The 13,289-nt window shown below is 32.0% G+C and overlaps 2 protein-coding genes across 5 annotated transcripts; one reads left to right on the forward strand and one right to left on the reverse strand.

The window, feature by feature from the left end:
* Positions 1 to 499: 499 nt before the first annotated feature.
* On the forward strand, positions 500 to 5,007 carry LOC107644190 (uncharacterized). 4 transcript variants are annotated; one of them, XM_088488415.1, is made up of 5 exons: positions 506 to 957; positions 1,278 to 1,383; positions 2,224 to 2,719; positions 2,838 to 2,927; positions 3,797 to 5,007. In XM_088488415.1, exons 3-5 carry the CDS (start codon positions 2,717 to 2,719, stop codon positions 4,796 to 4,798), a joined length of 1,095 nt encoding a protein of 364 aa, XP_088344541.1. In that variant the 5' UTR covers positions 506 to 957; positions 1,278 to 1,383; positions 2,224 to 2,716; the 3' UTR covers positions 4,799 to 5,007. The 4 variants fall into 4 exon arrangements, with proteins under 4 accessions (XP_088344544.1, XP_088344541.1, XP_088344542.1 ...); XM_088488416.1 differs by having other exon boundaries at positions 2,841 to 2,927; XM_088488418.1 differs by having other exon boundaries at positions 500 to 957; positions 2,224 to 2,927; positions 3,810 to 5,007.
* Positions 5,008 to 5,500: 493 nt separating this feature from the next.
* On the reverse strand, positions 5,501 to 12,971 carry LOC107644191 (phosphoethanolamine N-methyltransferase 2). The gene is made up of 12 exons (XM_016347999.3): positions 12,735 to 12,971; positions 12,400 to 12,533; positions 9,558 to 9,695; positions 9,311 to 9,448; positions 8,991 to 9,134; positions 8,657 to 8,767; positions 8,401 to 8,542; positions 7,032 to 7,312; positions 6,385 to 6,546; positions 6,242 to 6,295; positions 6,077 to 6,151; positions 5,501 to 5,829 (listed from the first exon to the last, which is right to left on the reverse strand). Exons 1-12 carry the CDS (start codon positions 12,775 to 12,777, stop codon positions 5,731 to 5,733), a joined length of 1,521 nt encoding a protein of 506 aa, XP_016203485.1. The 5' UTR covers positions 12,778 to 12,971; the 3' UTR covers positions 5,501 to 5,730.
* Between the last annotated feature and the right edge of the window lie 318 nt (positions 12,972 to 13,289).

Here is a 13,289-nt window from a genome sequence, read left to right on the forward strand (position 1 = left end):
AAAATGACCCAACTATAAAAGAATGACAGCACTGTGAATGAAAAAAATTATGAGTAATGTATGAATTTATAAGAATAACTAAAATTATTCCATAACTAAAGTAATAAATAAATTCTTAAAAATTTATATTTTTGACAAGTTAATTTTTGAAAAAAAGGTTAATACAACTTTCTACGATAAAAAATTTAAATAAATTAGTTTAAATTAAAATTTTTTACCCTAATCATAAAAATTAATTTAAAAATAATATGTTTGTATTTTGTATTCTAAAAGCTTTATTATTTTTTTAAAAAATTAATTTATTTAAAATATAAATTTTTAGGAGTAAACCGGTCCGACCGGAAACCAGCAACATAAACGGTTCGGTTCTTAACTTAAAACCGCTTATCATAGAACTGGAAGCAAACCGTTGAACCGGCCGGTTGGATCGAACCGGTAACCGGCCGGTTTTGCAGAAACGACGCCGTTTCAGTTACAAGAACGCGTTGCTCTGTGCTGTGCGCCTCCCCATTTCGTTCCTAACTTTCCTTCCTTCATTCTCCTCAATTCAAAGAAAGAAAACCCTAGCTAGCCTCCACAGTCGCCGAACGGAGTGAGTGAGCCATTGCCGCCGTCCGTGGTTGTCCGAGGCTTCTCTCTTCGTCTTGTCCTCAACCCCCTGTTCGCACTTTGGTCTTTTCTTCCTCGCTCGGCATCCATCCTCCATCGTCTTCGTCCTGCGCGCCGTCCTCTCGTCGCCGTTTCGTTTATAACAAAAAAAAAAAAAGCTTCGGTAGCGCTGAGAGCCCCTTTCCCCCTTCTCTCCTTCTTCACTCTCCAGAACTCAACTCAACCTCAAGTCCTCTCAACCAAAGAAAAAGTTCAAAACCCTAGCCTCAGCTGCTGTTCGTTTGTCCGTCGAGCCACTGCCGCCATCTGTTCGTCAAGCCCCAGAGCCCAGATCCCCAAACTTCAAAGGTCAGTTCACTGCTCACTTCTTCTGCATTTTTTTTATGTCCTGTTCAATGATTATTTGATTACTGATGAGCTCTGGTTCTGCTATGTTCCTGTTTTGTGTGTTGTGATTTTGCTGATTATTGAAGGTCTTGTGATAATTGATGATTTGATTACTGCATTATCGTCCTTTTGCACCTTTGTTGTCAATTCATATGTAGATCTTAATGGTTTGACATTCAACAGGATTTAAGATAGTTTGTGTTATTATTTCTGTTTATTTTTTAATTTTTTTTATGGTGAATTGATATTAAATTGGCCCTTCTGTGTCTTTCTCTTTATAGATGCTTACCTGGGTATCCCTTCAAGTGTCCCAAGCTACAGATTACTCCTGAGAATGGCTTATCCGAGAGTGACACTGATAAACTATTGTCACTCCTCCATGATCAGGTATGATCCAAGTTTATACCTCAGTATATGTCTCTACTCGTACACTTCAATGTTGTTGTTGAATTGTTGACCTTTGGTGCATTTATTGTACTGTATGTAGTGTTGTAGCAATATTTATGGCTAGGATGAAGTAGTGGTTAGCAATAGAATGCTTTGATGTTTTTGGTTCCTTGGTGTCAATGCTGAGAGCAATTAAGAGCAAGCATGTGTTATGATGTCCAAGTTGGTAGAAAGGGAGCAACAAGGTGGAAGAAGTATCAAGTATGTATTATTGAATTAAAAGATTTTTAAAAGCATGATTTGTACATTATCCAAAGAAAATTGAGGTAGGATTCAATATTGAGGTAGTTGAGACCTGAATGGCAAGAACAAATTACTAAACCAAGCATATTTCTATGTGATCTTATTTTGAATTCTTCATGTGTTCCTCTTTCTTTTAATTCTTTGAATGTAACTACTGATCTTTTTTGGTACCCAAGAGTTTACTAGACACATTTCAGGAGTTTACTAGACATATTTCAGTTTAATTATTTCCTCACCTCATTTCATGTAATCATATATTCATGTTCTTTTTTCTTTTTCATAATTAGTTGCTCTTTTTATTTGCATATCTGTTATGACATAGTTTGTTTATTGAAGCTTTAGTTTTGAGGGTAACTCATGGTCTAGTTATAATTAAATTAAAAATGTATGGGTTTTTTTAGCCAGAAGTAGGGGAATACAATTTCAAGTTTCTAGCACAAAATCAAAAATAGACAAAAACTAAAATTGAAGCCTTTCTCTTAATTGATGTATTTTTATTTCTTGTTTATTCTGAATTTTGGTTACAATTTGATCTAGTTGGAGGCAGGGAAGCAACTTTCAACTCAGCGAGGCTATCTTTGCTTTCGACCGTAAATGAAGAAGGAGAAGCATCCTAGAGAAGCTTTCTAACAGCATTTAGTTGTTTGTCATCAAAATTAGAAACCTTGGACAATGATTCTTTAGAGTGTTTTATACTTTTATTTATAATTATACTTTAGAGTGTTTATTTATAATTTATTTATTATTTTATTATAAAACGGTTTTTCTGGGTAGACTACGGTTGAACCAGTTGAACCAGTAAACCAGTAACAAAAACGGTTTAATGACCGGTCCGGTTTTCAGAACCTTAGTCTTACTCTTATTCTAAATAAGTAAGGATTTAACAAAAAAAAATAAAACATATTATTAATCTTGAGTGCGAGGGTATGGGAATGTGAAGGGAGAAGGAAGAAGGAAGAAGGAAGAAGGGAGAAGGAAGCAGGCAAAAACCTTGGTACCGTAGCAGAGCACATAGCGTGGGAAACCCCAAATGGTTGTTCTCATACTTGTACCAAAAACTGCACTCTGCATGTTTGAATCTTTGCTCATCGATGATGTTATCGATTGCTTCAAATATAACAACTTCAAGGTTCCTTTGTTATTCTCTACAGCAGCTGCAGCAGCAACAACTTGTTCTCTCTGTGTCTCGTTTGCACTCCGCCCTCGCCCTCCACCTTCCACTCTCCTCCTCTTACCCTTTGGTTGGTACCTTCTCCCCCTTCCTAATTGTTTTCATTTCTGTATTCAAGTTCATAATTTCATCTTGAATAAGTAGTCACTGCTCTCTGAATTATTGGAAAGTCTTGTCTTTTACATACTCTGCACTGCAAGAGTACACATAAACTGTGATTATTGGGACATTAAAAGTAAAATGAAATAAAGGATTTGATCCAATGAGATTAACCTAATGTCAAGTATAGCATTTATAGTTTTGGAATAGTGCTGCTAGTGTTTGTTCAGCTAATTTAAAGTGTTCTTTGAGTTGTGATTGGTTTTGAAGAGAGAACAAGACAAGGCATTAAAAAGACAAAAATTAGTATTTTTGTATTTTGTTTGGTATAAACTAAATATAAAAAGAACAAATTATAAAAGTCCAATTTACTCTCAGTTTTTCCACGCAAAAGCTTCAGGAAGAAAAATATAATAATAAAAAATGTAATTACAAAAAAATTAATAAGAAAAATAAAAGAAAAAATAGAAAAATAAGTTGTGTTTCTTATTAGTATTTCTGTGTCTTTTTTGTCAAGAAAGATACAAAATACACTAAATCATTATTTCAGAACATAATGTCTGTCTCCATGTCTTCTACCAAAGATAATTTTGTGTCTTTGTGTCCTGTCTTAGTGGATAAACGCAGCAGGATACAAATAGTTTTCACATGTTAATTATTGTCTTGGACTACCATTAGTTTAACATCCTTTTCATGAAAACCATACAATTAATTAGTCTAATTAGTGATGACTCTCTTCCCAATGTAGTTATATATTATTTCTGGTCTCAATTCTCAATCAATCTCTTTTGAATCTGTCTGATTTTAATCAGCAAAAGTTAATTCATTGGGAATTTTCAGTTTTTTTCAACAGCGGCATCTCCTGACAAAGAGATAGCAGCGGAGAAAGTCTTGAAGGAATTTCATGCCACAATTGAAAATGTGGCAGCATCAAGTGTCAAAGGTTATGCTGCATATATTGATAAGATGTGCAAGATTGGAAATTTTTCTGCTGTGAGTCAAATGCTACAAGCTTTACAAGACAGGAACATTTCTGTTCCCCCTAATGTGTATATTGTCTTGTTAGCAGAGGCAAGTCAGAAGAATGACATAGACCTTTCGTGTCAAGCCTTCAAGAAATTATTGCTGTCCTGTAAATCCCCAAGTGCATCTTCATGTCTTAGTTTTGCCCAGGCTTTCACAAAAGCCAATGGTTGTATCGAGCTACTCAGATTCATTGAAGAAGTATCAGAAATAACTTGTTCGAGTACATCATTTGTAAACAAGATCATTTTCGCCCTTGTCAAAAGTGGACAGAAGGATAAGGCCTTGGTGATATTTGATTATCTTAAGAGTCGTAACTATAGTCTTGACTTGGTCACATATAATATTGTTCTAGATATATTGGGCCGTACAGGTCGTGTGGATGAAATGCTTGATGTGTTTACAACCATGAAGGAAGCTGGTTTTGTTCCGGATATTGTTTCTTATAATACTGTATTGAATGGCTTGCGGAAGGCGGGAAGAACAGACATGTGTATTGTGTATTTTAAGGAAATGAGTGAGAATGGCATCGAACCGGATTTGCTTACATATACTGCATTAATTGAGAGTTTCGGCAGATCAGGAAATGCTGAGGAATCTTTGAAATGCTTCAGGGAGATGAAACTGAAGGGGATCCTCCCTTCAATATACATCTATCGATCTCTAATCAATAATTTAAACAAATCAGGAAAGGTTGAGTTGGCAAAAGAGCTTCTAGAGGAGATGAATTTGTCTTCTACTCGTCTAGCTGGTCCCGAAGATTTCAAGCATAAAAGAAGACAAAGAAACAGGCTGGCCGAGGGTCCCGAAGTTCGTTAGTTATGTTGGTATGCTGTTCTCTGTCATTTCTTAGTTGTAATAGCATTGCCATAGGAAGCTGACCCTCATGCATGTCTTTGAGGTTGAATTGTTAGATATGTGCAAAGGAAAAGTGTAATATTGAATATTGATCAATTCATTTTGTTCTTTACTTATTGGAATGATCAGCTAATTTGTTGAGGCACATAATGAATTTGCTTCTTCCAACACTTCTCGGATGAAACCAGTGCTTAATTGTTTAAGCATCCAGCATAAAAACTAGAGTTGGCTTATATTTGAATGAAGGAAAATATGAATAATGGCTAGCCTTACAAATATTTAACAGCTAGTATAGAAAAATAACCTTAGCTCTTTCTTTCTGGGATCACACTTTCTCTATACTATTTAACAAGTTTGGTTCAGTTGCAATTTCTAAAATCCCTCTGTTAATTCTAAAACCCCAGGAAGAATCCAAAACCAAATCATTCAAGCTTGTTTGTTTTACCTTTTGAGGGACACATTTTTGCTTCACATTGAAGTGCACTGAGCGAGAAGCACGTTTTCTACTTTTATAATAAACAAAATGTGAATCAAACAAGAACCATTCTTAGCATAGAACTGATTATAATTTCTACTGTATTCTACCATCTCTGATTCACAGCTACTTTTGAAGGTGGCCAATTTGGCAATTTCATTAAAGCCGAAACAATTGAAAACAGGATATTGAAATTGATTTTTAGCATAGAATTAGAACTCATAAAATGAAGTGAACATCACATTCAAGCAGAAGAGGGGGCATAAAAAGCTTTTCTCCTAGTGCTAAACCCACAAAGATTTTGTCCATCTAAATATACAAATAACAACAGAATAACATCCAAACTATATCATAGGGAAATCTCTAGTCACATTGAACTAAAAATGGCTATAACATGACATATCATGATAAATAAGTATCATTTTTTCTTGGCAATGAACAAGCCCCATTTCTGCTCCCCAGCTGCACCTCTAATCTGCTTGGCCCTCCATCTCTCAACAATCTCATTGTAGTCTTCCTGCAATTAGTGATTCCAGTCATCAATGTTTCGAAATTAGAAACAACTATATTTAAATAAGCAGCACCTAAGTCTTATTCGAAATATATTTTATAAGTGTTCCTCTGAGAGTTAGGATCTTGGAAGGGAAGGGAGAAAAGGAATGGCTTGATGAATAAAATCGAGTCAATTTCACTCTCCTAGCCCCCTCCTTGTCTTCCCTTCCTTTTCATGATCTCAACTAATAGATATACCCTAAGGAACTCACCTCAGAGAATTCATCAATGAAATAATGCTTCTTGTTCTCAAGGGCATTTAGCTCCTGTTGTAGTGTTTTCATGAACTGAAATCACACAAGTAACAATTTTATTGTATCTTCAGAAGAACAATTTGATTAAATGTCAAAGAAAGTAAATTGTAGTATTTGACAAACCAGTTCTGTTTGGTCCTCAGCAATTACATCATCGAATCCAGCATTCTTAAGCATCTGTGTAGGAAACAAGGGACATGTCTTAAAATAAATGTAAGCAAGAATAAATTATGTTGTCACTAATATCTTACAATATGCTACCATACCTGATAATATGCTTCCATGTCATGGATATAATATCCTCCTTTTTTAATGTATTCTTCACATTCTAATGATATGCTTCCAGCTCGTTTGCAATAATCAGTAATTAGAAGTGTACCTCCATGCTTCAACCACTTATAAAATGATTCAAACAGTGCCGGTTTATCCTGCATTAAACCACAGAAAATAGCTGAGAATAAAGCTTCAGAAATGAAAGGAAAGAATACTTCAAGCAGACCCAAAAAAAAAAATATCAATCAAACTAAAATCTAGAACTACAATTTATTTGATAAAATTTAAGTTTGATCTCACAGCTCTAAAATATACTCATCAAAATCTCAACCATGAGCACTGAATGAGCTAAATATATATTTTTTTTTGTCATCCCCAAATTTTAGCATTTAGTGATACCTCCCTGATCCTTTGAATTACATAGATTGTTTTCTAATTGAAGAACGATATGTCTATATATTTTGTTATGGGACATCATGCTGACTTATACTTCATGCACCATTGAATGAGATGCCAATCCCACTTAGATTAGTCACATCCTACTTAATAGTAGATGGAGTGTTTTGTTTACATGATATCCCATATGATATATTTACACATAATACAAGTTCTTATTAAAACACCAAAGATGGTTCCTTACTTTGATGTGTAACATGGCATCATGAGTGTAGATTACATCAAATGTATTCTTGGGATATGTTTTTCTGGTGCAATCGGCACATTCAAATTCAACCGTGCATTTGAGTCCAATGACACGTTCAATGGCAAGAGAAATCATATTTATGGAGAGGTCAATCCCAACAACATCAACATCAAAATTTTCAGCCATGTAAATATCACCTCCTCCAGTACCACAACCGACATCCAATATTTTCTGACCTGGTTTCAGTCCCAACTTTTTAACAATTTCCTTTGTTGTTTCTGCTCAAGCAATAAGCAACTATATATTAGAAATATCAGAAAGCTTTGATGAACCTGATTCCTAAAATGAATCGATGACAAATTAGCACAATAGATTTTGACATTCTTCTGAAAGAAACAGTGTCCTAAGTATGATAATCTTTCTGATTTAAAATAATAGTCAATTTGCATAAAGTCATGCATTAGAAAATCAATATACACATTATCCGTTACTGTATCACTTTGTTCATTATTTACTGTTATTCTAAAACAGAGATAGTATATATTAACCAATCCAAGAGCAAAAGATGATGACAAAAAGCTAAAGAGCACTGAATTAAGAATAAGAGGTCGGAAAATGTAGGATTTGCTATCTCCTTAGTCAGGGAATTAATCATTTTAATGTGATGTTATATATTTCAGCTTCCATCCATCTTTGTAATGAATTGATTTTACTTGGCAAGCAAACATCAAACCTTTTAGTCTTCCATGTCAACTAAAGGGAATGAAAAAAAATCTCTATAGGATTACAAGATATGAGGAGAGAAAGGTAAATATATTTATAAATTTGTAATATTATTATTAATATTATTAATATTATTTTTAATAATAATGAAGTAATTAATGGTTATTAACCGTTTAGCATGGTTCAAACAATAACGGTAATACTTTGTGTATGGAACCATTGTATTGTTTGACAAAAGGATGTTTTTTGAGTATGTTTCATAAAGGAAATAACATGTACATTGATAAGACATATTTGTTAAATTTAGAACCATTGAAAAAGTCACAACCATTAAATAGCTACGTAACTTTTGATTACTATCCATGCAATATATATATATATATATATGAATACTAACCCACTGTTTGTAGAGTGCAACAAAAGAAAATTAAAAAGTGTGCTTTTAATTTTCTTGTTCAAGAGAGTTAAGAAATTTTATTATTGCTAATTAAGAAATTCATTGGTTTTATTGTATCATGGGAGAGTATTGTCATCAACCCTATATCAACTAAGTGTGGAGACAAATATCTCTCTAAAGAAAGCCATCTAATCGTGTCTTGAAACCATCTTCGTATACCCAACAATATCAAGATTCAAGACATACCAAGTCCTCCTGTGCTCACAAAACCTTGGCCATAAACATGCTCATATCTTAAGATATCCTTATGACTGTACTCCACACTGTCTAAGAACCTCTGGAACCCTTTATCATCTTGTGACCTGACTTTTTTCCATATCCAGCAAATCTGCATAAAAGGAGTTGTCACATATTAATTAAAAACATAAAAAATAAATAAGTCATGTAGTTTCAGCTAACTGATCAAGCTAAAATTAGATAAATAGAAAGGCAGCTCTGTTGCCTGGTTTTGATTCTTCTTATTTCTGACATAAGCTCCAATGCATTTACAGCCAACAAGGGAAAGCTCATAGGAATCCCCTGTTTCATCATTCATATGGCACTCTTTATATACCTGCATGAAAAATGGGAGGGAGACCTTTTATATGATACTAATTATGCAATTGAACATTTTGAATAATATCAATTATGCTGCACAAAGGTACTTTTATTTAATATGAAGGTTCATTCTCTAAAATACAAGCCAAGACTTTCCATTTGATTTCAAAATCAATGTCAACTTCATATTTATTCAAGTAAATGGTTCAAGGGAAGTAATAGTTACTTTCAGAACAAACCTTCGTGTAAAATCTGGGTTCCCTGTAGTGAGTTGGGTTGTATTTTCTCTTGGAATCTCCAGATTGATGGAAACAAGATTCCCTGAAGAATATATATCCACCAACCTTTAACCATTTGATCATCCTTTCAGCTAGATTCTCAACCTGAGATGAGCCAGAGGAAAATAAAAGCCTTAACCAAGCCATAATACAACACAGATAAGAAAAAAGTGTGACAATGATTCAATAGCTTTCTGTGTCAATGATTCAATAGCTTTCTTTCACAAAACAGCAGTAGAACAAAATTTATGACAATCTGCAAGTGAAATTCAATAGCTCACCTCTTTATCTGAAAGATACATAAGCAACCAATTTGAGAATATCAAATCAATTGATCCTTCAGAAATATGCAAGTTTGGGGATGTAACATCAGCACACATGAACTTGACATTCTTGTGGTGTCCATTAATGCTTTCATTCTGCAGAAATATTATTTAGCAAGATGAAAGAAAAATATTCATGAACCAAAAGTTTTACTTTAACTTGTATCAGCCATAAATGTACAGTGTGGTAAGAGACAATAGTTACCTTCTTGATTGCACTCTCAATGAAGTCCACTGCAAGCAGCTGGCCAGCTTTCTTGGCCAATTCACCTGTAAATCTTCCAATACCTGCTCCCAGCTCTAAGACTGATTTTCCTTCATATGCTGGTAATAGAGACAGTACCTAAGTAATGTGAATTAAAAAATAGATGAGTTACATAACAACTGAAAAATAAAGAAAAGATGGTAAAAGGATAAATCACTATGACAGAAAAATGGTACACAAGGAAGTTTGCAAGACTCAGTCTCATCCTATGCTGTTTCAATTATCTAAAATGAAAGCTGCCGAATAATCAAGTCAAGAAAAAATAAAAGAAGGAACTATAGCTCAAATTATAATTACCAGCAAAATAGATGATAATAACTATTTGTTCTCTCAATAAATGACATGTCTTCTAGTCTCAGGGCACTTATTAAACTATTAAAGTGTTAAATAAGAAAATATTTTATTGAAAATTTAAAGTTTTGAAGTTTTCAATGTTTTTACACAGTATATTTATTGAAAAATAAATTAAAATAACTTTCAACCAGCACTTTTTTTTTTAATTATTTTTCATCATCACAAATTAAGATTTTATCATTATTTGGCACAGAAAGATTGATAGATACAGCTTGTTAACCTAAAATAATAAATCCTAAAAGGAGGAAGAGTGCAAACATTTAGTTGTTTTTTTAAGCACTTTCTACTGGGTCCTTTTGTTTGTTCAGTATACATGTCTCATGCCATAGCAACCTCAACTGTACCATGAACCAGACAATAATATTAAAAAGCTAATTCAGCGTCTTGATGATTAGTAAAATTAATATATCAGTGCTATACTGTTTTATTTCACTATATATTATTCGATTTATGTTACCAAAGTTTAATATTGCAATGTCATATAAATGACAGAACATAATAAATTCACATGTAATACACAAATGGTGAATTATAGTATACAGATGTAAATTTATACAGAAACATACAGATATTCATTTTAAACCATATAAATTATTATTTAATAATATTAGTGTCACTGTTGATATATATGTGTAGTTATTTTTAACCACAAAAACTTAATCTGTACAAAACAAATCTTTACAGTAGTACTTCCCCACACAAAAATGTTATTATCATACATGTATATAGACCAAGCTATTAGGCGTACAGCAATTTATATTTCATATTAAATACCGTTACTAATATGGATGTAGATAAATGCCAAGATATGCATTTTTAATTTTCTTTTATATAAATAAGATGGATATAAAGTAAATATTATAATATGGCTTCAATGTGACTAAATAACTAAATAATTATCGTTTTCCTTGTCATATATATAAAACTGTGAATAATATGAAAGTAGGATTTAATTAGCATGTGTTCTAAGATTACCAATTATAAACATTTTTATTAAAAAAGACAAAAAAAATTAATTTTTTAAATATTTATTGTGTATCTATGAAGATAAAAGTTTTAAAACTTTTACTTTTTTACTAATAGTAATATCAATATATTAGCTAAACCCTAGTAAGGAATATGTTGAAAATTAATATGACTTTTACAGATAAATAAGTGTAGTGATTCACGTCGTACACAAAAAAATAAAATTCCATTATATATATAAATTGACATATAAAACAAAAATAACTATAAAATTTGGTAGAGACTCAGGTAAAAACATTTAAAACATTTTTAAATAAAGACAACTAATCTTATTTATTAAATAGATTGTCATGTATTAAATTTTTTGACACGTAGCATAAATTAAAAGTGTTATTTTTATTAAAAAGCGTTGTTATATTCTTGACATCATTAATTTGACTTTGATGCTAATTTTTTAATTTGTTTAAAATTTAAAATTTTAACAAAAAATTTATTAGAGAATTATTTTATTTTTATTATTTTTTTATAAATTTTATAATATTATTTTTTACTTTCAGTTCATTATTATTTTGATACTTTTTCTTATTTTGTGAATTTAATAATTTTTTACGAGTTTAGTTTTTATTTATCATTTTTTATATTCTTTTAATAATTTTTTTTAATTTTTAAAGATTTATATTTTAATCTACTAATTCTTATGGTTGATTGTTTTATTTTTAGTCTATAATCTCATTTATTTTTGATTTTTTTAAATAAAATTTATTGTAAAATTGAAATTTAAAAAAATTTATTTTATATTAATTTAAAAAATTTAGTATCGTTTGAACTATTATTAGTTAGAATAATTAATATAATTATTTTTTTCTTAAATTTTTAATCTTATTTCATAATTTATAATTTTATTATTAATTTACGTTTTTTAGATAATTTTTTAATCGTGGCCAAATAAACAACTTAAAAAAATTATTTTTACCATTTTTATACGAGTGTTGGCCATAAAAATGAACAAAATGAAAATACTTTACAAAGTGTTGGGGACCAGGCCAGTTAACAATCAAAGATAAAAGCTACAAAATTGTGAATGATAGTACGTAATATGTTTCCAGCAATATAAACATAAGAAGAAAGTGTACAGCTGTTGAAAATTAATAATCCGTATAATTGGTTATAGATAGAAATAATAAAGGCATAAGTTTACATCCCAAAATATACAAGCATAAGAACACATAACATATTTTTGTGTGTTTACTTACTTAAAAGTTAAAACGCATCATTACTGTACTCTGATCTTGCATATTTTTTCATTATTTGACCCAATGTTTCCTGTTTCTATTTAAGTTTAAATGTTGCATATTGACAATGTAAAAGTTATATTATTCAACAGCATTTGAGATTATAGATAATTAAGGAAAATGAATAGAGATCGAGAAATGAGGGTAGGGAAGGAAGAGAAGGCAGTTACTTCGGGTCTTTCTTCCTTGTCGAGATCAGAGGCGTTTGAATCGAGCATCATTGACTCCACCGACAAATCTGCAGAATGCTCAATCCAGTAGCTTCTCTGAACGCACCGTTCATCTCTACCACCACCTCTATTATCTTCATTCATAACCACATTAACATTAACATTCAGTAATTAACCACTTCGTCCATGCATACAATCACATTAACGTCAATTAATTCGTTTACTTAATTACGTTCAATTCTACAAGTACAGAAAGAGTGTTCAATTTAATTTAATTTGCAGTGTGTGTGTACGGAAGAAATTAAGAAAGGAAAAAGGGGGCTGAATTTTGTGACCTTGCGGCGTCGTAGCAGCCAGTGAAGGCATCATAACATTCATGGCTGCGGAATGACGAAATTGAAGCAAGGCAAGCTTTGCGAGTAGTTTTAACTTTTAATTAATTTGGGCGAAGAGAGAGAAGAGAGAGGGAGATTATGGAATGAGAATGAAGGTGTAAGGTTTCATGTGACGTTAATTGCAGCAGCAGCTTCAACTATTTATAGCAACACCCACCACGCAACGCCGTACTGCCATAGCATGGGAATTTTTTATTTTTAATATTGGAGTGGTAGTCGTGTTTTTTTAAAATGTGGATTGTTGGGGATGTTATACTCAAATGTGGAATCGTTTAATTAGAAAAAGTAGAAATTGGACCGTCCGATTTATTAAAGTTACAGAAATTAGACCGTCCGATTTCTAGAGGTACACAAATCGAACCGTTCGATTTGTGGGAGGTACACAAATCGAACCATCCGATTTGCGGTAAAAAAAGATTAAAAACACTAAAAATTATAATATTAAGATATATCACCACTTCTACTTCCATAACAAAAAAAATTAGCCATAACATG

This window comes from Arachis ipaensis, chromosome B5 (genome assembly GCF_059453495.1).
Source record: "Arachis ipaensis isolate K30076 ecotype BB chromosome B5, ASM5945349v1, whole genome shotgun sequence".
NCBI lineage: Eukaryota > Viridiplantae > Streptophyta > Magnoliopsida > Fabales > Fabaceae > Arachis > Arachis ipaensis.

What these genes read in the sequence shown, in the direction of transcription:
- LOC107644190 (XM_088488418.1), top strand. Translation starts at nt 2,717, where the DNA reads ATGGTTGTTCTCATACTTGTACCAAAAACTGCACTCTGCATGTTTGAA. An exon ending in TCTCCTCCTCTTACCCTTTG is followed by an intron (nt 2,928 to 3,809) that starts GTTGGTACCTTC and finishes TTTTTTCAACAG; the next exon opens with CGGCATCTCCTGACAAAGAG.
- LOC107644191 (XM_016347999.3), bottom strand. Translation starts at nt 12,777, where the DNA reads ATGAATGTTATGATGCCTTCACTGGCTGCTACGACGCCGCAAG. An exon ending in TGTATCTTTCAGATAAAGAG is followed by an intron (nt 9,135 to 9,310) that starts GTGAGCTATTGA and finishes GGCTCATCTCAG; the next exon opens with GTTGAGAATCTAGCTGAAAG. An exon ending in TCATTGATGAATTCTCTGAG is followed by an intron (nt 5,830 to 6,076) that starts GTGAGTTCCTTA and finishes CACTAATTGCAG; the next exon opens with GAAGACTACAATGAGATTGT.